The 20,953-nt window shown below is 37.6% G+C and overlaps 7 protein-coding genes across 8 annotated transcripts; 4 read left to right on the top strand and 3 right to left on the bottom strand.

The window, feature by feature from the left end:
* Positions 1-3,811: 3,811 nt before the first annotated feature.
* Positions 3,812-6,232, bottom strand: LOC108118188 (mpv17-like protein). Of its 2 annotated transcripts, XM_017230747.2 has the most exons (4): positions 5,827-6,232; positions 5,631-5,722; positions 4,508-4,620; positions 3,812-4,194 (listed from the first exon to the last, which is right to left on the bottom strand). In XM_017230747.2, the coding sequence occupies exons 1-4, from the start codon at positions 5,956-5,958 to the stop codon at positions 3,917-3,919; spliced, it is 615 nt and encodes a 204-aa protein (XP_017086236.1). In that variant the 5' UTR covers positions 5,959-6,232; the 3' UTR covers positions 3,812-3,916. The 2 variants fall into 2 exon arrangements, with proteins under 2 accessions (XP_017086236.1, XP_017086237.1); XM_017230748.1 differs by lacking the exons at positions 5,631-5,722; positions 5,827-6,232 and adding an exon at positions 5,013-5,146.
* Positions 6,233-7,520: 1,288 nt separating this feature from the next.
* LOC108118184 lies at positions 7,521-9,029 on the top strand. Its single transcript, XM_017230742.1, has 2 exons — positions 7,521-8,285; positions 8,343-9,029. The coding sequence occupies exons 1-2, from the start codon at positions 7,744-7,746 to the stop codon at positions 8,896-8,898; spliced, it is 1,098 nt and encodes a 365-aa protein (XP_017086231.1). The 5' UTR covers positions 7,521-7,743; the 3' UTR covers positions 8,899-9,029.
* A 66-nt stretch (positions 9,030-9,095) lies between these two features.
* LOC108118185 (dynein light chain Tctex-type protein 2B) lies at positions 9,096-9,767 on the top strand. Its single transcript, XM_017230743.1, has one exon. It carries the CDS (start codon positions 9,186-9,188, stop codon positions 9,675-9,677), a length of 492 nt encoding a protein of 163 aa, XP_017086232.1. The 5' UTR covers positions 9,096-9,185; the 3' UTR covers positions 9,678-9,767.
* Positions 9,768-10,053: 286 nt separating this feature from the next.
* Positions 10,054-11,730, top strand: LOC108118221 (DDB1- and CUL4-associated factor 13). Its single transcript, XM_017230799.1, has 3 exons — positions 10,054-10,224; positions 10,277-10,991; positions 11,118-11,730. The coding sequence occupies exons 1-3, from the start codon at positions 10,155-10,157 to the stop codon at positions 11,668-11,670; spliced, it is 1,338 nt and encodes a 445-aa protein (XP_017086288.1). The 5' UTR covers positions 10,054-10,154; the 3' UTR covers positions 11,671-11,730.
* Positions 11,731-12,134: 404 nt separating this feature from the next.
* On the top strand, positions 12,135-15,249 carry LOC108118223 (sugar transporter SWEET1). The gene is made up of 3 exons (XM_017230801.1): positions 12,135-12,454; positions 14,250-14,655; positions 14,781-15,249. Exons 1-3 carry the CDS (start codon positions 12,285-12,287, stop codon positions 14,886-14,888), a joined length of 684 nt encoding a protein of 227 aa, XP_017086290.1. The 5' UTR covers positions 12,135-12,284; the 3' UTR covers positions 14,889-15,249.
* On the bottom strand, positions 15,202-16,390 carry LOC108118222 (deubiquitinase OTUD6B). Its single transcript, XM_017230800.2, has 2 exons — positions 15,697-16,390; positions 15,202-15,633 (listed from the first exon to the last, which is right to left on the bottom strand). Exons 1-2 carry the CDS (start codon positions 16,286-16,288, stop codon positions 15,290-15,292), a joined length of 936 nt encoding a protein of 311 aa, XP_017086289.1. The 5' UTR covers positions 16,289-16,390; the 3' UTR covers positions 15,202-15,289.
* Positions 16,391-16,687: 297 nt separating this feature from the next.
* On the bottom strand, positions 16,688-20,057 carry LOC108118224 (MAPK regulated corepressor interacting protein 2). The gene is made up of 4 exons (XM_017230802.1): positions 19,607-20,057; positions 19,264-19,357; positions 17,740-17,858; positions 16,688-17,613 (listed from the first exon to the last, which is right to left on the bottom strand). The coding sequence occupies exons 1-4, from the start codon at positions 19,656-19,658 to the stop codon at positions 17,354-17,356; spliced, it is 525 nt and encodes a 174-aa protein (XP_017086291.1). The 5' UTR covers positions 19,659-20,057; the 3' UTR covers positions 16,688-17,353.
* Positions 20,058-20,953: the final 896 nt, after the last annotated feature.

Raw genomic sequence — 20,953 nt, forward strand, 5'->3', positions numbered from 1 at the left:
TCATTGCGAAAAAGCCACCCTTTGACATTTTGTCCCTTGGCAGTAGTTTAGCGATGATGCCCGCCTTCATATTTGCCAAGCGCTTCACATCGAATCGCAATCATGGATAGATAGATGAAACAGGACTATATATACCCATATCAAGTAGCTAGAGGGGGGGGGGAGGGGTGGAAAGGGCGCCAAACGTTGATTAATTTCTCGTTTTTACGCCATTTTCTATTTGTCTTGTGCGGTAATTACGACAAGTCCTTGAAGCCCAGGATGGATGCCCAGATAGCTCAGATAGCCAGCCAACTTCCTGCCGCGTGTCCAAGATAAACATGAAAATTTCCCGAGTAACGGCAGAGTCCGGCAGTTCCGTTCTCCGACTGCTTCCGGTAATTGAATCAAATGAAGCAGCATTAGTATTAGCTTCTTATGGTCGGGTATCGTTGCGAAGATGCTTCCTCTGGCATAACTCTGTTTATTTTTGTAAATTAATTTTTAATTTAATGTACGTGTGGTGGGCGACGCGCTAGTTTCACGCCACGATGACTGTAGCGACAGGAAGTTGGCGTGGCCAAGGACCTACCCTGCCCGTTCAAGGCAAACAGTGAAAAAAAAGCCAAACAAAACAAAACAAAAGTGGAAAGCCAAACAGGAATAGGTGATTCGTTTGGGGAAGTTTGTATTCTCTAACAGGGAGTGTTATTATATGGGATTTGGGATTATATAGTAATAATCAGATAATGGTATATCCTTAAGAAGTATTTTGGATCTAAAGTTCTTAAGTCTTCTTCGATTTTAAATAAATTTTTAATATTTTTTTGTGAAAATAAATCACAAACTTAAAAACCTAAAAGAAAAATTCTAAAAAAATACGAGTTGATGTAAGTTTATGTTTTCAAAAACCTCTTTTTCTACATTTTTAGTTAATACTATGTTCCAGCCATTAAAAGATATAGATTAAAATTCCATTATTCTCCCAACAAATCATCACCCAAATAACTTTACCCACCGCAGATACCCTTAAACATCCCACAAAACCCACAGCAAGCACCCGAATGAAGAAAATCTACCCAAGACCAGTAGATGAAGTAAATAGTCCCTGGCCCCAGTTCCAGGCTCCACACTCAAATATAAAGTAAAGGAAAAGCAGTTTTCAGCTGGTCAGCAGGCTGTCGAAAAATAAAAGTAAAACAAAATGGAACGGCCAAGGCGGACTCGACGGTATAAAGCGAAAAGACGACGAAATACTTTTTCAAGATAAACGGAAACAAGCCAAGATGGAATTAATTTTCCGCTTTGAACAAACAAGCGGATGTAAATAAAAAAAAAAATGTAAAAAAAATAGCAAAACAACACACAAAAAAAAATGAACCAGGAACCAGCGGCAACCTAGAGAGAAACCAGCGAAGATGTCGACGTCAAAGTCAAAGGAGTTGGGGGGGGGCGGACCTTCAGAGGGGTGGCCCAAAGGAAGTATTCGCATCTTAGACGAAGTGGAAGGGGCAAAGAGGGCACAGAGGAGCGGTTAAACAGAAGCTACGTTGTCTGCCAAGTTTAGCAAGTTCAGTCTGGACACGGCCCGGCCCAACGTTATGTGCTGTTAATGACTGTACAAGAAGTTTAATTGTACGACTGCCTACAGGAAGGAAAGTAAATACACTTAAAGAAATACTAACAAATAAATATGTTAATATTAAAAGTCATAAATATAATCAAAAGCTTTTAGAAGGTTAAACTCTAGTTCTATATAAAAACTAATAAATCAGAAAAACCATTAAGACCTCATCTAACACACTTTTCTCTATGCACAACCGAGAACTGCGGAGGGGGAAAAACCAGTACGAGGTGTGAGTTGAAAGTAGATGGCTCCCAGATGGGCGTGTGTGTGTGGTAATGCCGCACACACACACGCATATTGACAAATTGCAATTTAAATAGACAGCAATAAGTTAAACAGACGCACACACACTCAACGCATTAACATTGGGTTGGCTATTTGGGGGTGGGCTTGTGGGAAGGCAGCCAAAAACACGCCACGTCTAATTAGTTTAGCACAGCGCTTGGGGAGATCTAGGGGTCAGGGGCATCTATCAGCTAGAGATGCTAGAGATGAGCAATAATTAGGCAAAAAGTTAATGCGATCAGGGAATTACAATGCGTTTAGCCATGGATATTCTGGCAAAAACAAGCGACATAAATTAGGGAGCAATGTCCAGGATAAATTATTAATAATGATAACATTATGGATGGAAATTTAGATATAGAAATGAGGGTTTTACGAATAATCTGAAAAAAATCACTTTTTGAGTGTGGTACATAGTTCGACGGGGAATTTAAATACGAACTCAACAAGATATAACATTCCATGATACGATCATCTTTAACTTTGTAATGAGGAAAATACTGATATTTTGAGACTCAAATCGGGACAGAGCGATTTTCGCATTTTTGGAAAGGGGTAACATCATAAAATTTTACGAAAAATCTGAAAAAATTCACTTTTTGAGTGTGGTACACAGTTCGACGGGGAATTTATATACGAACTCAACAAGATATAACATTCCATGATACGATCATCTATGGCTTTGTAATGAGGAAAATACTGATATTTTGAGACTCAAATCGGGACAGAGCGATTTTCGCATTTTTGGAAAGGGGTAACATCATAAAATTTTACGAATAATCTGAAAAAAATCACTTTTTGAGTGTGGTACATAGTTCGACGGGGAATTTAAATACGAACTCAACAAGATATAACATTCCATGATACGATCATCTATGGCTTTGTAATAAGGAAAATACTGATATTTTGAGACTCAAATCGGGACAGAGCGATTTTCGCATTTTTGGAAAGGGGTAACATCATAAAATTTTACGAAAAATCTGAAAAATTCACTTTTTGAGTGTGGTACACAGTTCGACGGGGAATTTAAATACGAACTCAACAAGATATAACATTCCATGATACGATCATCTATGGCTTTGTAATGAGGAAAATACTGATATTTTGAGACTCAAATCGGGACAGAGCGATTTTCGCATTTTTGGAAAGGGGTAACATCATAAAATTTTACGAAAAATCTGAAAAATGGACCAATAAATGTTAAACATTGTTTCTATTTAGTTACCACTTTGTTCAATTTGTATAGCTTACTTATTTGTTAGTCAACAAATTCGCCGCTCTCTATTTAACCCCTATAACATTCACATAGTCCGACCAAAAAAAAAGAAACTATAATTCTTCCAACAAACACGGCAATAACAACGAACAACGCTATAGTATACTAAGAGTTTTTTTAGTTTAAAATGTTTGTTAAATATAGCGAAATGTAAATATTTCGTAAATAATGTAGGGCTAAGCTCAAGATTCCTTAGCCATCTTTTAGCTAACTTTTCCTGCTAAAGACATTGCCCCATCTCTGATTACTCCAATATTACCTAGAATACCTAAAATATAGCCACCGTTATAATGCATTAATCCATTTTTTCGGCAGTCTCACCATTTACCCTCTTAACCCCCCATTTAGTTTCTATTTTGTCTAACTAAGATATCTGAGTCAGAGATGGTTTTCTTTGCTATTGTTGTTGTTGTTGTTTGTATGTGGCAAATATTGATGGAAACATTTACGCACACACGCACACAATTAAACACGTTTACACACGCTGATAAACAGCAGACACACACACACACTCACACATACACTCAAATAGAGATGAATAGAGGGTAAGTAGTAATTGATGAGTTTCCGTTTATGGTAACATCAATCATACGCACTGTATGCCAACACATTGCAATCAGATTAAACAAATAACTCTATAACTCTTACTCTTTACATCTGCCTTTATTTGCCAATACATTGTCATATTCTATCTAAGACTTATATACATAGAAATACTTTTATATATAATATTTTTGTAAAATCAAATCTCATGTTTCGGTATCCTGTATGGCAGCTACAGTTGCAGTTGTTTCAATTTCTTTGGGTTTCATGGCCAACGGTAGACTCTGTCTCTTGGTCCAGCAGAGAATATTCACCCAAATCAGACCACATACACCCATGTATATAACACGGAATCGTGGCGCCACCAATGAAAAGTTCAAGGCCTGGGCGGGCAACCAGAAAATGCAGGAACGTACGAAAGTCGGCACAAACTTCTCTCGCAATTCCAGGAAAGTATCCTCAGTGCCCTCCATCATGGACATGCCTGCAAGGATAGTAATTAAACTAGATTTTCAAGTTTTCCTTTACCATTTTTATAGTTTTTCGTTTATTTACCAGAACTATTACATATTAATGTCTTTATTTAATATTAAAAAAAAGTTTTAGAAATTTAAAAAATATTAAAACGATATTTAGTTTCAAGCTTTAAGGTTTAATATAACTATTTCAAAATCTTTGTTGATCAAATAAATGCAAATGAAATATTAGTTAGTAAAATATATAAATATTTTTTAGGAAATTTAAAAGCAAAAAACTTAAAAATGGCTTTCTTAAAAAGGTTTAAATAACAAACTTACCTGCATAAAACACAGTCAGTAGATAAGGCGTTAGAACAAACTGATCCAGAATCAATTTTTTAACTATTACAATTTTGGTAGTGCCAGGGAAAACGCGATCTAACCATTTGTACCTATGATTTTAATTAATTTAATTATTATATAACTTTTGTTGTTTAATGTTTGAGGTTATATAAGAAATGCAGAAGCAGGCAGGATGAGCAAGAATGTGTAGAGTATATAGAGTGCTTTTTATGTTAATTAGTGTGTTATTTTTATAGTCTTTCTTGTGTAAATATTTTTATTTCCTGAATATTTAGCAGTATCCATGTGTATGTTTACAGTTTCTTGATGATTCTCTTAAGAATATTATGTCTGTATAAGCATATATCCATATTTGTGTTTTCAGTGTCTTTGTGTTTGTATATCCTTGTATTGTGATTCCAGTTTTCTTATGTTTTGTGTATTAGACTTATGATCCTTTATAGTTTCTAGTTTCGTTCATACTTCATCATACTTAACTTACATTGCATTTTACATTTTATGGTCGTGCACATATGCCCATATTTTCATAGTGCGTTGCGTGCCTTTCTCGATAGCTTTTTTACTTCGTTTCTAGTCGAAGAGGTAAAGCTTTGTGCTCTGGTAGGCGGGTTGGTGCTTCTAAAGAGAAAGTGTGAAGAGAATGTGAGTGGCGAAGAGACATGCTCTTGACATTGCGACACGTGCTCATGGAGCTTTTACGAAATCGTAAACAAATTGATAAAAGACAAAAACAACAACAACAACAGAAGCGTACGGCAAAGCAAATTGAGGAAATAAAAAGAACGGTTAAATGGCGAGCATGTAAGTGTGAGTAAATTGACTGGTCCACCGATGTGTATGTGAGTGCAGACACAGCAAAGGTCAAGGTAATAGCTTTGATTGGTTTTTGATTGTACAAAAAAATTATCCTAAGAATGCTTAAATTTATATTTCTTAATTATTGTGATGGCATTTTAAACTAACTATTATCTTCTGTAAATAAAAACAAAATAAAGCAGCGCTATTACCTTGACCTCGTCTGTTTTTATATACAAAAAAGAAGAAACATAGAAATATGTATGTACATATGTACAGAGTTATTTATGTGGCGGGCACGAACCAAAAGTAAAGTGTTGGGGCATATACTGCAGTTCCCATCACGGCATATCTTCCTATTGTTGCATAATCGATATCCTCTCGTTGGGCCGCCGGCTACAAGTCACATAAATCCGATTAGATATCGCCAGATATGTCCCTCGAATATATAGTATATCCCATCTATTACTATATGTATATATATTAATAATATAACTTACGGCTAGCCAACGTTTGGATACAAATTGCTGGGAATATTCGGCGCCCACATACAGGCTCCCATAGATGGCGCTATTGGTCACAAACGGATAACGACGGAATAAAGTACGCACTCCCGAAATCAACCGAGACATTATCACTTGAATTTAATTTAATTTGTATTACTTTAAATTTATTAAAAAAAAAAAACACTTGTTTATATATGTTATGTTTTTTTTTTGGAAGCGGCCTGCCGCCTACGTTGACGGAGCTTTACTGAACAAAAATTCCAAACTATGGCCCAGCTGTTACAAAAGACAATCAGTGAAAAAAACAGAGAGAGCCAAACGGAGATAAAAAGAGAAAGAGTGTTAACTAAGAGAGAGTATAAATGTTTACATATTTCTCAATGCAGGCGGCAACAAGCTGGAAATCTTTAGATTAGTGACTTTTGTTGTTTAATAAAAGCTTAAAAATGCAGTTAAATTAGTGATATCTGTAGAGGGCTTATCATTCGTAAGAGATAAGATTTACTTTCTCAAAGCAATTTAAAAAAAAAAAACAGATAACCCACGGGCTAATCAAATTAAATCTTTAAAAACTTTTTTAACAAAAAAAAATTGTTAAAAAATATAAAATTAATTTATACACAAAAATAACTTGGTTTTTCTTTATAAAAATATGTTTTAATATAGAAGGTAAAGTAAAGGCGTAAGCTGTTATCGCTGAAAAGTAAGTAACAGGCGGCCATAAATTATAATAAATCACAAAATTTTATATAAATATGCATATAAAGCTGCAGTTTATTTATTTCAATTTTATTGCGACTTAGAGGTAAAAATGTCAAAATAAACTTTTTAAATTACATTTTAAGGGACAAAGTAAACTTTAAAAACTTTGAATTGCAATCAAAAACCGAAAAGATTATAATATTTCCACTTTTTTATTATTAGATATTCCTATTCCTATCCAACCAATTACAATATTTTAAAATGCAAACTGTGTGAACTGTAACATTCAATATACATCTACATATGAGAAAAAGTTTAGAGTAAGAAAGTCACATTTTCTCCCCATACACAATAACATTACAAAACATACATTTCTCCCTCTACCAGTATCAAAATTACCTCAATCAAGTTTAAAATACATATCCTTCAGTCCTACCTTAATCAAGGATATATGCAACTCTCTGTATCAGCAAAAAAAAAGAAGAAAAGCTGAGGGAAAAAACAAAACTTTTGCCTATAAAAATGCAATAAGTGTATCTTGGTCTTGGAAACCCTTTTTGGCTAATGGCAATTTACGCACGACTAACAAACACCAGAGGAAACCTGGGAAAAGTGTTGGGGAAAGCCGGGAAAGCCTTGAAAAACATATGCCAGGGTACGGAATCGGAGGCGGAGAAACGACAACTTTGATTGAGTGTCAAGGAAACTGAAGGCAAAGGTGTTAAAACTGAAACCAATTTAAAAAGTTGTACGAAACCATATGGAAAGTGAGCCAGGGAGGTAGCAACTTTTGGTTAGCTGGGAGTGTACTTAAAAAAAACAGGTAAGAAACTATTTTTACAACATGTTTAGCTATCTCTTCTCTAGAAATGATTTACATATTTTAGTGTAGTTATTATGTGGCAGAATCTACATTTTTAAGACTTTTAATCTAACGATGAATGGTCAACTAAGCGAGAAAAGTCTGTAAGCTTTAAGCCAATTCAATGCTCCCTTTTTCAATTTTGTAAACGTTTTTTAGATTGTAATAACTCCTTTTTAGAGGTGATTTTCCATTCCATATTTCCGCTTAGTGTACCTTACAAGTAGGCAGTCAATTACTGACAAACAAGCCAAGCACACAGCGCAGCACACACCTGAATATTTTCAGGGCCAGGTGACAAGGCGGAGACAACGACGACAGCGACACGAACTGGGAAAGGACCAAGGATGAACCTGAGTGCTATTCTGAGAAGTGTGAGCAACGGTCTAGGCTTTGGGGCCGCCACGAAGCGAAAGGATTTGAATCTCTCCTATCCGAGACCAATCTCGCGCTCCAGTTCTCCATTGAGCATTTCCTCGAAGAACTCCAATACTGATCCCGTTTCTGATCTTATAATTCCCTCTGAGGACGAAGAGGAAGTCACTCCGGCTGAGAATCGTCTGGCCTCGGCTGCTGCAAACCTGAATAAAACTCAAAGTCCCTATCAACAGACCATCCAGCAGATCTTGAGACTGGTCAACGAACTGGAGCATACGATTCATGAGGATCAGCGGCAAGAGTTTAAGCTACGAATGGCTCTTAATCGACAAACGGAACGGGTGGAGGAATTGGTATTTTCTCTGGATACGGAGAAGAAGAGAAATGGACGTCTAGTGCAGCTCCTTAAGGGAATTGATACGTCTAGTTCAGACGAAAGTGATCCAGGGGATAGAGTGAAGACCATTGGGGAATTGTATGATTCCATCAGTCCCTTACTAATGCAACAGCGGTGAGTAGAAAACTTACTACAAATTCTATATACTTATTATCCTTATTTAACCTTCAGGTACGATGAGCTCTCCGTGTCCCATCGCCAGAGTCGCCGGCAATTGGCAAAAAAGGAAAAAGCTCTGAAGGTCCTGAAATGCGAGACGGAGCAGTTGCACTCCAAGTACGATCAGCTTTTCGATGAATATCGAAGTGAACAGCGTCGCTTTGAGATGCTGTGCACCCGGTACATCCAGATGCAGTTGAAGAAGAAACAGGAAATCTTCAACCTAAAGAATACTCTTGGTCAAGCCAGTGAGTGTATCTTCCATGCCCAAGTGGCCATCGACGAGTGTTGTCATCGGGAAAAGTCACCCATATCCCCGGAAAATCTGCAAAACTTTAGCAGGAATCTCGAGTGCTTTATGGATGCCCTGAGGAATTGCTGTAGCTTGCGAAAAGTCCATGAACTCCAGCAGCAACAGCTACAAAAGGAAGAGGAAACTGAAAATCAGGTCACTGATGCCATCACCCCCAAGGCCAAAGAATCCTCGATCTCTAGTAGCGTCACTTATGTTCAGCATTTATCAAGTCGACATCCTCAAATCCGACGTCACAGACATTCAGCTCGTTGAACCATCACTTTTAGTTACATCTTAATGTTAGGTTTCTTGTGAATATTTTTAATTTATGAAAAATTGATTCATTTAGTGAAAAGTGTAAAAAATAAAAACAAAAAAAAAGTTTATAAACATATAAAAACCCACTAGTTTGTTGTCCAAAAGTAAACCATTTTTTAGATTTCAAAAACCACATTTAAACAGTTGCCTAGGAATTATCTGTCCAATTTTATTATTGCTCTTGCCCATATCGATCGATAAGGTGTAAATATATCTAGGACTGAGATATAAATATAGTCAAGATGTCGACACAAAGGCACCGATCTTCTGGGATCAGCGGAGATAGCCGTTCGGATGGTATGTCCCACAGCCTTAGTGAATCCGATGACGAACTTGAGTCCGGCAACGAAGTAAAACCGGCATCAGATGTTACCATCTTTAACTCCTATAACATGGGACCAGCTTTCGGCAAGAAGTTCCCATTGCCGCATATTCGTATCATAATTTCAGCAGTAATGAGTGAGAAACTGAGAAATAAGAACTATAATCAGTCGGAAGCCTTGAAATGGGCTCGCGATGTCGCCGACGAGATCAACATCAGAATGAAAGGCCGCGCAAGATGTCCTAGATACAAGCATGTGGTTAATGTAATGCTATATCCACAGACAGGAGCAGGATGCTTCTACGGAGCCCGAGCCATTTGGGATGAGCTGTCCGATGATTATGTGACCCATATCCACGATGGTGGCAGTTTCATATGTATAGCTGCCGTTTTTGGTTTATATCAGTATTAAGTTCAAGTTTATGTATGGACTAGAAAAAACAAGAAAATTGTACAGTATTATAAAGCAGAATAAAAAATTCTCACAAACTTTCAAGGTCAAAATAAAATGGGAATCTTATTATATATAGTAATATTAGCGTTTACAATAGATCCGGGGAAATTTTTTTTAAATTAGTATGAAAGTGAAAGGTATTAAAGTGTGACGAAACATTTTTTATTTATGAAAATATTTATATATTTTCCTTTTATTATTTTATGTAAAGATTACAACGGAAATTTATTGAACTAAAATTTTCCTCGAAAAATTTGAATTATAGTGCTGCCACTAAGTCTTTGGAACAGTGTGACCACACACAAAACGTGTTACAATCAGCTGACATCAACCCAGTACGGCAGCACTTTCACACGCACATGTTTATGTTTACGTTCCCATTTCACTGGTAATTTTATTTTTACACCGCAAAAAAGTCAAATAAATGCTGTAAGGATGAAGGTGAAGATGATTAGTCGCAATCCCGACAATTATGTCAGGGAAACCAAACTGCAGCAGCACAAAAGTGAGTAGAAATAAGCGGGAAAATGCTGATTAAACACGCATGCCATTTCCAGTGCCCCGTAACTACGATCCTGCGCTGCATCCTTTGGAGGGTCCCAGGGAATATGTCCGTGCACTGAATGCCACCAAATTGGACCGAGTGTTTGCTAAACCTTTTGTTTGCAACTTAAGCGGACATCGCGATGGAATCTCTTGTTTTGGAAAGCATCCGAAACAACTTTCCAGTCTGGCCACCGGCGCTTATGACGGCGAAGTACGCATTTGGGATTTGGCAAACCGCACCAGCTCGCGGCATTTCGTTGCCCATGATGGCTTTGTTCGTGGGATTGCTTATACCAAGGATGGAAATAGCATATTTACTGTGGGCGATGACAAAACCATCAAGGTTTGGAAGGGAGAGGCTCCGGAAGTCGGAGAGGAAGAGATGCCAGTAAACACCATATTAAGTAAATTTGGTCTTCACGGCATTTCACATAATCGCAACGATGACAAATTTGCCACCTGTGGAGAGGTGTGCGCCATTTGGGATGAGAAGCATAACGATCCCCTGAAAACTTTGAAGTGGGGCGTCGATACCCTACACACCATCTCCTACAATCCCGTAGAAACGAGTCTACTGGCTTGTTGTGCTAGTGACCGCAGCATTATCCTTTATGATCAAAGGGAGGCGCAGCCCTTGAGGAAGGTAGTCCTTACCATGAAGAGCAACAAGTTGGCGTGGAATCCCATGAGTGCGTTTAATTTCACAGTGGCCAACGAGGATTGCAAGTGAGTAAAATCAACTAAATTACATGGTAAATTCATTAATAGCGTAGTTTCGTTAAATTCATTAATAACTTTTTCTATCCTTTAAATTTGTTTATAACCTATATCAAAACCTTTTTTCATCTTCAGTCTATACACCTTTGATACCCGTAAACTGCAAACGCCTCTGAAGGTGCACTTTGACCATGTTTCTGCCGTCACCGATGTGGACTACTCGCCCACAGGAAAGGAATTTGTTTCATCCAGTTACGATAAAACCATTCGGCTCTACAATGCCCACCACAGCCACTCTCGGGATATTTACCACACCAAACGCATGCAGCATGTAGTTTGTGTAGCCTGGTCTCTGGATAATCGATATGTCTTCTCCGGCTCTGACGAGATGAACATACGCATGTGGAAGGCAAATGCCTCCGAGAAACTGGGCGTCATACGTCCTCGTGAGCGTGTCAATTTCAATTACCAGGAGGCCCTGAAGCAGAAGTTTGCCGCTCATCCGCAGATCAAGCGAATCGCACGCCATCGCCAGGTACCGCGTCACGTGCTCAATGCACAGAAGAAGATGCGCACGGTCAAGGAAAAGGAGCAGGTCAAGGAGGCCAATGTGCGCAAGCACTCCAAGAAGGGCACGGTGCCTTACGTCAGCGAAAAAAAGAAGCATGTCCTAAAGGAGGAGGTCTAAAGACGATTTTTTATGGATGTAGTTGGATAAGTTTGAATAAAATTGATTTTTTAAGAATAACCGATGTTTTTGTTAAAGCAGTTCCTGATGCTTTCATTATTATTAGCCTCGTTCTTATATAAGGTGTTCTTTGGCTATTATTTATAAGTGAACAGTATAAATGAACAAAGGGCTCAGAAGTAATATTAACTTTCTTTTAACTTGTTGACGAACCAAATATGAGACATTCCCACTAAATAGTTCAGGTTAAACCAACAAGAAGGCAAATATTACTTCTTAAATTTGCCACCCTAGATTAACATTCCACTAGCTCGCCATGTTGTAACGCTTCAAGCAAGTTCGAAATAAAATTTGTATCCGATAAGCCCTTAGCCGCGCGATAACGATGCAGAGAATCGGGAAGACGTGTCCATTTCTAGGCGATTTTCGATTATAAAAGGTTGACATCCCCACCAATGGGGCTCAGTATTTGTTCGTTTGTTGTTACGGCAGCCGCCAGTCGGTCGTTAGTTTTTGTTTTCGTTGTTCATTTGTTTATACTCTCGCGGCACTTGGCCCCCCTCCCGTACTCGTAGAACCCGTTTGAAAGGCAAAATATACAATCCATAGAAATCATGGACGCACTGGGGGATCTATTGGCGCCTTATAGCGAACTAATTGCTAAGGTAGCCGGCACAATTACTACCCTGCAATTTCTGTCAGGAGTGGTGCTGATGAACGACATCCGGAAGAAGGGTAGCAGTGACATCTATCCCGTGGGTCCATTTCTCGGTGGAGTGGTGCTGTAAGTTCATCAAATTGACTTAGAAAGTGTAGCATTAAGTGGGTTTTCGTGATGCTCCAATGAATGTGACATGTAAGGGGGTCAAAAAGAAAAAAAAACAAATGCCAGTGCATCTGTGTGGGAATTGATTAAATTTTTGAACTGTCGCCATGACACTACAGAATCGGCTCTCTTCAAGGCCGCTACTAAATCGGTTTTGCACTCGATTCAATAAGATAACAATGGAATCGGTTACATCACCCGATGGCAAAAAAGGGAAATCCATTTTGATCATCTTCGACCGTTACATTTTGAATTTTTGGGGTTCAGATTTCGTTAACCTTCCCATCGTTACCGGTGGTAATCTTTGGCTTCTTATCGATGTGAGGCCTCGACAAACACGTAATTCTTATCTTGAGTGTATAATTTTAGAGCTTCGTATTATGAATTCTGATCCGGTATAGTCTGTCCAAACGTGGGAGAGCCTGCAGCTAATCGTTTATGAGACAGGCGAAAGATAGGCGACTTGCCTTCTCCACGTGCTCGGAATAAAGGGGGTGTCCGATTCTAGGGGGTGGTTTCTAGTGATGAGAAAATCTGACTAGTTGTACCTATGTTTAAACTATAATCTTCTATAATTATCATGTGTTATGACTGTTAGAATTCAAAAAGAAAAGTTCAACTTTATATTTACAGATTTTCCTTGACTTCGAGTAATATTATTTTATATAAAAATGGTAGTTTTGAAATAGTTTCCATTAGTTCAGTTTATATACAAGTACATAAATACACACATAAACGCATAGCTTATCAATAATATTATTGATAATTTACTACTTTCATTATCAATGATAATTTTCGACTACTTAGGTGTCATATTTATTTTCTGTCATCATTTTTTATTACTCAGAGATATGTAGTGGTGGGAAATTTTTATAAAATACAAGTGAAACACTTCGGAATGCAGAAAGCTATTTACATATATGTAACTTTTAAAGCGTAAAAATTCCATTGTTTACTTGGAAAGCTAAAAATATTTAATAATATTGGCTGCAATAATGTACCCAAGTTCAGCAAGAAACAGTCATATGGTACTTTTGCCATCACTGCTGACCGTTTAGGGGGTGTTTTCCGGAAGGTGTTAACTTGGACTGTGTCAAGTGTAAGGACCCGCAGACATGCAAGCGAAGCAACAGTTGTATGCTAAATGAATTCCATGGCAAACAAGGTGTAGGTCAAGGGCAATTCCCCGGCCAGTTTGCATTGAATTTCATACAAAACGATTGTATTTCACCATTGTAGTGGGTTTTATGATAACAATGATCGATGGTATCGCTGACTATTTGCTATTCTTATCAATGGCTACGTGTACCATGATTTGCAAATCATTTTTATGTTTATATATCTATATCTGCATAGCTTTTGAACTGATCAAATAATTAATAGATTTACAGGTTGGTATCAAACGGGTTTATTCAATGAACCCGCAGAGGGAAATGGTAATTTGAATGGTCAGTGGAGCACTCAAAATGAAAACTTGTTCTATTTCCGTAGGTATGAACTTTCTGTAAAGATTTAATGATGGAAAAACTGGTTTGCTACCTTAGGAATTTCATTAAATCATATGGTTTATGAGAAAATATGTTGCATTCTAGGCAGATATACGAATATTGCAATTTTCATTCGGAATTACTTTTATTTAAAGGAAGGAAATAAATCAAAGAAATTTAATTCGTTTGCATTTGTTTTCTGCTTAAAGAATTTTCTTTGAAAGAATACCTTTCCCCATATTAATATATTTCCTTCCCCATTCCAGGACCGTACTCAGCTTAAAGCTGGCAAACATAATGAACGATGCTGCCATGATCAATACAAATCTGATTGGTCTGGTTATTAACTTTGCCTTCCTATTCGGATTTTACTACTACGCCTCCAGCGGAAGCAGGAGCAATATCTGGAAGCAGATTGGCTACTCCTCGGTGTTCCTATTGGTCATTACTACATACGCCAACTTCGAGGATCCCGCCAAGATTGAGTTCCGACTGGGAATGCTGATCACTGGCATTCTGGTTTGGTTGGTGGGTTCTCCACTCCTGCATCTCCCCAAAATCATTAAAAAGAAGAGCACCGAGGGAATGCCGTTCCCAATTATCTTCGCTGGTAATCTAGTGGCTGGTTCCTGGATGTTATACGCTATTTCCATCAAGAATACTGTGATGGTGGTAAGTAGAAATTGCTATTAATATTATGTTTAAAATACGGTTTCTATGGAAAAACGTGATAGAAAACAATAATATATAGAGATTTAGTACAAGACATGCACTAACCGGTACATCTTAAATTTCAGTTCCAGAATCTATTGCTGTTTGTCCTGAGCGGCATTCAGCTCTCCATGTTTGTTTTCTTCCCCAACAAACCAGCTGCTAAGCCCAAGGATAGCAAGAAGGATAAATAATTGAAATCGATCGCTTTACCTAGAAAAATGGACAAATAATGGGTTGTTGCAACAACATTACCAAGTAATATGTAGTTAGGCTCGAGGAATAATCAAATTATTGCTTGAATTTACACTAAATCGCCACAAGAAAACTAAATTTGAGCTAGACGAATTATTTTTCTATATAAGAAATATTTTCTTAGAATAAATCCAGCTAACTAAGTTGCTAGCTTACCTAGAATTGTTATTATATTGACTATTATTGTATATAACTACTACATACTTGCAATTTTTGACAATAATTCAAATCTTCCAAATGCATACGTATTTATAAAGTCAACATAATATGTAATAATAATAAAAAATCTGTTACAATCGAGTTAATCAAATGGGTATCATTTGGATCTCTTATTAAGATCTCAGGCTACTGGCACTGTGGAGTTGTAGTGGGCACCCAGTTGATAAATGTGACGGTGGTAGCAGATGACCAGTGGTGATCCACCGAATTCTTCTTGTCCCAGTAGTGTAGGTGCCCCTTCTGCTTGGATAACTTCAATGGGAACCCGAAGCAGTGAAGATATAGCTTTCAGTTCGATGTGTCCGCCCCAGGCGTGAGTTTTTGCTATATCATGGCAGTACTTTTCAAATTGCTGGTCGTTCAGGAGGTCCCCGGTATCTGGGTCAACCATATAGGCGATAAGGGAGTCCTTGTGAGCACGAACATAATTGGCCGTCTCCTCCCGCAACTCCTGAACACTGTGACCTGGAAAATTATAATTAGGAATTAGCTTTTATGTGTAATGGGGAATAGTAACCGAGGTATTACCTGGAAGCGCATTTACTAGAAGTTGGTGTCTAATGGACTGATATAAGCAATCGCCATCGGAGGCTATGTTATGGAGGGATAGTTGACGTTGGGAGAGCTTTGTGGTAATCTGTTGGAGCTCGATTAATTTGGGTGTTGGCTGATTGGCGGCGTTTTGAAGCTCTATTTTGATCTCCGCCTCACGTTCACGGGCCTCCTTGGCTTTCTTATCACGGCGTTTTTGGGCCTTGGACACACGCTGATTGGAGGGCAGGTCATCCTCTTCCTTTTCCTCGATTTCATCCTCATTTGGCACTGTTTTTTTCGCATTGTCCACTGATCTCGGGACTTCCTTTTCTGCTGGCACATCCTTGGCTTCCGCCGCCAGCAGTTCCGCCTTGTGACGCTGGTCCAGTTCGCCTTCTAATCGAGCCATCTCCTCAAGGAACTCCTTTCTCTTGTTTTTATTGTTTTTTGGAGCATTCTTCTTCATGGCCTGTAATTTTGCCTGCAATTCCTTGCGCTCGCGGCGATGCCGAGCACTTATATCCTCCAGACTCACATCTTCCAAGCGGGTTTCCAGCTCTTCAATTGCCTCGTTTCCGGATGACATTACGATTTATTTGATAATTAACAAAAATATTTAAGTGCTAAATAAATTTTCGGCTTTGGTGTGGCCAAATTTTGCCAGCAGGCAGTGTGGCTACATCATGGCCGTTAAAATATACCAGGAAAATGGAAATATACTAAATTTAATTTAAATGTTTTTCAAATATGAATTCAAAGTTCAATCTTTAGGTAATACTTTGTTAATAAGCTAAGAAAAAACAAAAATAAAATACAAAATCGTTTTAGGAAAGAGGTTTGGTGTTCATACCGAAACGGTATAAAAATATGCTTATAAATATTTACATAACAACGAAATTTAAATATGAATTACTTTTGAGTAGCTTTAAAACTACACAGAAAACATGCCTTAACCCCCACTATTTATAAAACAAAAGGAAAACAATTATTTGCATGCTGAATTTTTTATTTATGCTAAACATAGAACAATCTAGAATGAGAAACTAAATACATGCGATGCCAGAGGCGAGAAATCAGCTCAACCAATTTCTACTTTGGATATTACTAAATCTTAACTAGAGTTCACAAAGTAAAATCAAATTTTTTTTAATATATATACAGGCAATTATTGTGAGCTGAATTACAACAATGAGTGAAACCAAAATGGATTTATAAATTTGATGTCAATCTGAACCTTATTATTTATACAATTCACAAGAGTGTTGATTTTAAAAACTGGCAAGCAAACCAGATGATACGTTTCTTACAACTCTATAACACATTCTTAAGTGCAAATCAGAAATCGTATTATTTACATTGGCCAACGGCGACGACTCTTAATTTACTTCATTTACACGCGTATTAAAAAAGCAGAAACTAATCCTTGACTTTCCACAGCATAGGCTACCTAACTACTAACTTCCAAAGTGATATTTACTTAGCCACTAACCGAAAACTAAGCAAGTTTCTCATCTCACCTCGTCTACAGATATCATCAATCTATTTATCATCTAGTGTGATTTTGCCTATGTCCATGTACAAAAGGAAGCACTGGCTATCTAGGAATTACCAAAGAGCAGGCTATTTCTCTCTTTTGATCGCTGGATCCTTTTTAGAGGCTCTTGGTAATATTTTGGAACAGGCGACGTCCCCACCACGATTCCAGATCGAACGGCTTGAAGTCCTGCAGCACTGGACTCGGCGGCTCCACCCAAACAGTTGCTGTCGAGGATGCGTGTACCGGCGTATTGGCGATGATGCTCTCCACCGGGCTGGCCGCGTTGTTGTTGTTGGCATCTGCCACCGGTTTATCGACGGGCTTGGCGGTTGCGCTTGAGTCGTAGGGATTCTTTGCTACCAGCATGTTCCAGGCTGATAAAAAATTGAAGATTTTAAATTTTATTTCTTTAAAATTAACAAGCTCAATAGAAAATGAGATCCTCGATTACGATCCCTTATCTTTCTAGTTCGAAAAGTAAAATCATCAATCAAACTTACAATCATTTATGTAACGTATAATTTCCTCATGCTGCGGCGTTATCACCTCATCCTCGATCAGTTTGGTCGGCGTTATCCGCTTGGAGGCGAAGCTCTGTTGAAACACCGGACGCGGTATGCTGTTTTTAAAAATGAAAAAAGGAACATCGCATGTTAATAAAGATGCCTTTAAATTTCCATCACAAAGCACTTATGCAAACCACACAGCTATACTAAAACATGTGGAATTCGAAAATAAATCACTTAAGGAATAAGGTGGGGGAAAATGGGTTCGACAACTTGGAACTCAGTTCGAGGAACGTTAAATGCATTTAAATTGGTAAGAGGGTGCGAGTGCAACGCTTTCAGTTAATCGATTCCGGAAAACATTATTTTTATATAAAAATCTTTTTTTGTTTGGTTTGTACAATATTATCTTGATTTCCCTACTAAATTAAGTCGTATTACAGAATGGTTTTTATTATATTGACATTGAAAGCTGATAAGTAGATATCACACTAGGTCTAACAGATAGATTTGTTATGTGCAGATTTAATTCTTATTTAACCTAAAGTATGATACTAATTTATTTCTTAGGAAGATTAGTTTTAAGGTAGGAAATGTCATTGCCTCCAAATATATATATATATATATTTTTAGAGTACATGAAATCACGTATTTATATGGGGAGAGGATCGACAATGGGTGCTGATAACCTATCTACAGTGGGAGATAGTTAACAGTACTCATCTATTGATTGACAAGGTTTATTATTTTGATAAGGGATTTTAGAGAAAATTAACTATTTAAGTTTCTCAGTACATAAAACTTAAAATATGTCAACATAACTTTTAGATGAAAATTTAAAAAATACGTAATTCATATAATGTTATATGAAGCGAAGAATAATAAAGAATAAAAGGTTGTTGATATGAATATTTTGAAAACAAATTTTTGTTATGTATCCGCATCTATAATTGAGTACCGAGAATATTTTGTGATGTAATGCCCTTGAAAAAAGATACATTTATCATCCGCACGATGTCTGTGTTAAAAAAAAAACCGCTTATATCAGAGCCAAAAAAGATAAAAGGCGACAAAAACTAATTGATAAAACTGTCCCCTAGAAAAGTCTAGAAAAGTATAAAAATGCAACCTATTTTTTCGGGATATTAAAGAATTTAAAGCTTTTGTTTTACATAGCCTTTTGCCAAGTATGCCCGAGAAGTTCAGTTAAAGTCGTGACGTAACGGGCGCGGAAAAGTCAATGCCTCCGGGGCATTTAAATTAAAATCAAGCCGATAACCGACGTCTGACCCACGTGTTTCCAACGGGTCTCCTAGGGAGAATAAGGCTATTTGCTTGGGAGCAATTAGCATTACAGTGCTAGGTCGCCACGGATTCTTGCGATAAAATGTCAGCGATAAGACGAGGGTCTCGAACCGGCCCCTTCAACATTTCTTCCCCCGACACTTTCCCGCTTTCCACATTTTCACCATGTGCTGTTCTGTTTGCATAAGCATTGAGACAGTTTCAGTTTCTTACTTTTTGTGCTCCTCGGGACTGTTCAGATCAAAACTGGCGTTCTTTCGGCCGCTCTCCTTGATGCTTTCAAATTTTTCAAAATTTTGTGCCAGGCCTGCGATGAAAAGAAGATGATAAAACGCTATAAAAAAATGTATTTACAGTGGAAAATGCCGGCAAAACAAAAAGTTAACAGAGCTATAGAGAGCGTGAGCGAAAGATAAGGGAGAGAGTGGGCGGCAAAGAGAGAATGAAAAAGAGTATGTTTTGTGACATAACAGCTGGGCAGAGCTTTGCTCTTACAAAGGGTTTAATGTACCATTATTAACCATTATTAATATTATTATTATTATTTTGTACTCACCGCGACGCGTTTTAGCAACGATTTTGCTGGGTCCCTTGTTGATTGTGTACATGGTGGAGATATTGAACAATACCAGGGCAAAATATGTTGTATATATTTTGTCCTTTCGATTTTCGTAATGTTGTTTTCGTTTCTGGCAAACGAAATGTTTTGCGGACTGCTATGTTTTTTTTAGGTTTTCTTCCACTTTTTGCAATCATATGATCAAAGGCAACCCACCCGCGTCGCCTTCTTTTGGTCTATTGTCATCGTCTCGAAAGGTTACACAATACACTTGTATGATGATTCCGATGCCGATTCCAATTCCGCGCTCTTTTGATTTATGGGCACCGCAAATTTTCAATTAATTTCGATCTAAATCACCGACAATTGCTCCTGGAAAGCAGTGTGTTTTATAACGTTTCTATGCGGCGGTCGAAGCTCCAATGCAAGAGCTCCATTCAAATCGCATAACGAAATGTTAAGAGAGACACCCGCTAAGCGTCATATGTTAAAGCGTTTATGCGGACTAGTACGCGATGTTCGGGAAAACAAAAAACTCCTATTGCTTGAAATTATATGTAAAACCTTTATTTACAAAATATTTATTTGTATTGTATTTTTACTGGATTAAGCGATATAATTTTTAGGAATGTAACTGACGGTTTTGTATATACTTACATTAATATGACACAAATCACATAAACGATTCACGTATAAACTGTATAATAGTTACACGTGCATAGATACCATATGATTGCGCGAGTGTGTGCACACTCTACGAAAAATAAATTCATTTTACCTGCGCGCGTTAATTTAAATTTATTTTAGTTGATTAGGGGACAATCGCTACATTACTTGCAATTTACTCTAGTAAATCAAAAGGAGTATTAATATCGGTTTAATGCTATTTCAAAATGTAATCGGTTTAGAAAACGTATTTAAAAAGAAGCTTTATCTTATTTTTGCTGTTTTTTGTTTAAAAGATTCTGACAGCGGATTACAAGTATTCTTTTTTCGATTCGCGACATCTGTTTTTAGAAGTTTCAAAGTCGTTATCCTAGAGTTCGGAAAACGTCGCGCGATCTTTGGAGTTTTTACTAATCCAAGTCCATGCAACTGCGAATATCTAAAGACAGACTTTATGACGCCGGACTAAAACCCATTACCCATACAAGTTTTTGCTACCTGTGGGCGTAATTCTGAGCGCATTAAAAAGGGATTAGCGAGAATTTTCGGCGGAAAATTTAATTACAAGCAGGTAATGTCATAAAAGTGACAGATGCCTAAAACGGATAAGTAGTATTTTCCGCACAGATATTTATGACAGTTCTGAAATTGCACACACATCTAGTGAATATAAAAAGG

This window comes from Drosophila eugracilis, unplaced genomic scaffold (genome assembly GCF_018153835.1).
Source record: "Drosophila eugracilis isolate 14026-0451.02 unplaced genomic scaffold, ASM1815383v1 contig_2154, whole genome shotgun sequence".
In the NCBI taxonomy this organism is placed as follows: Eukaryota; Metazoa; Arthropoda; class Insecta; order Diptera; family Drosophilidae; genus Drosophila; species Drosophila eugracilis.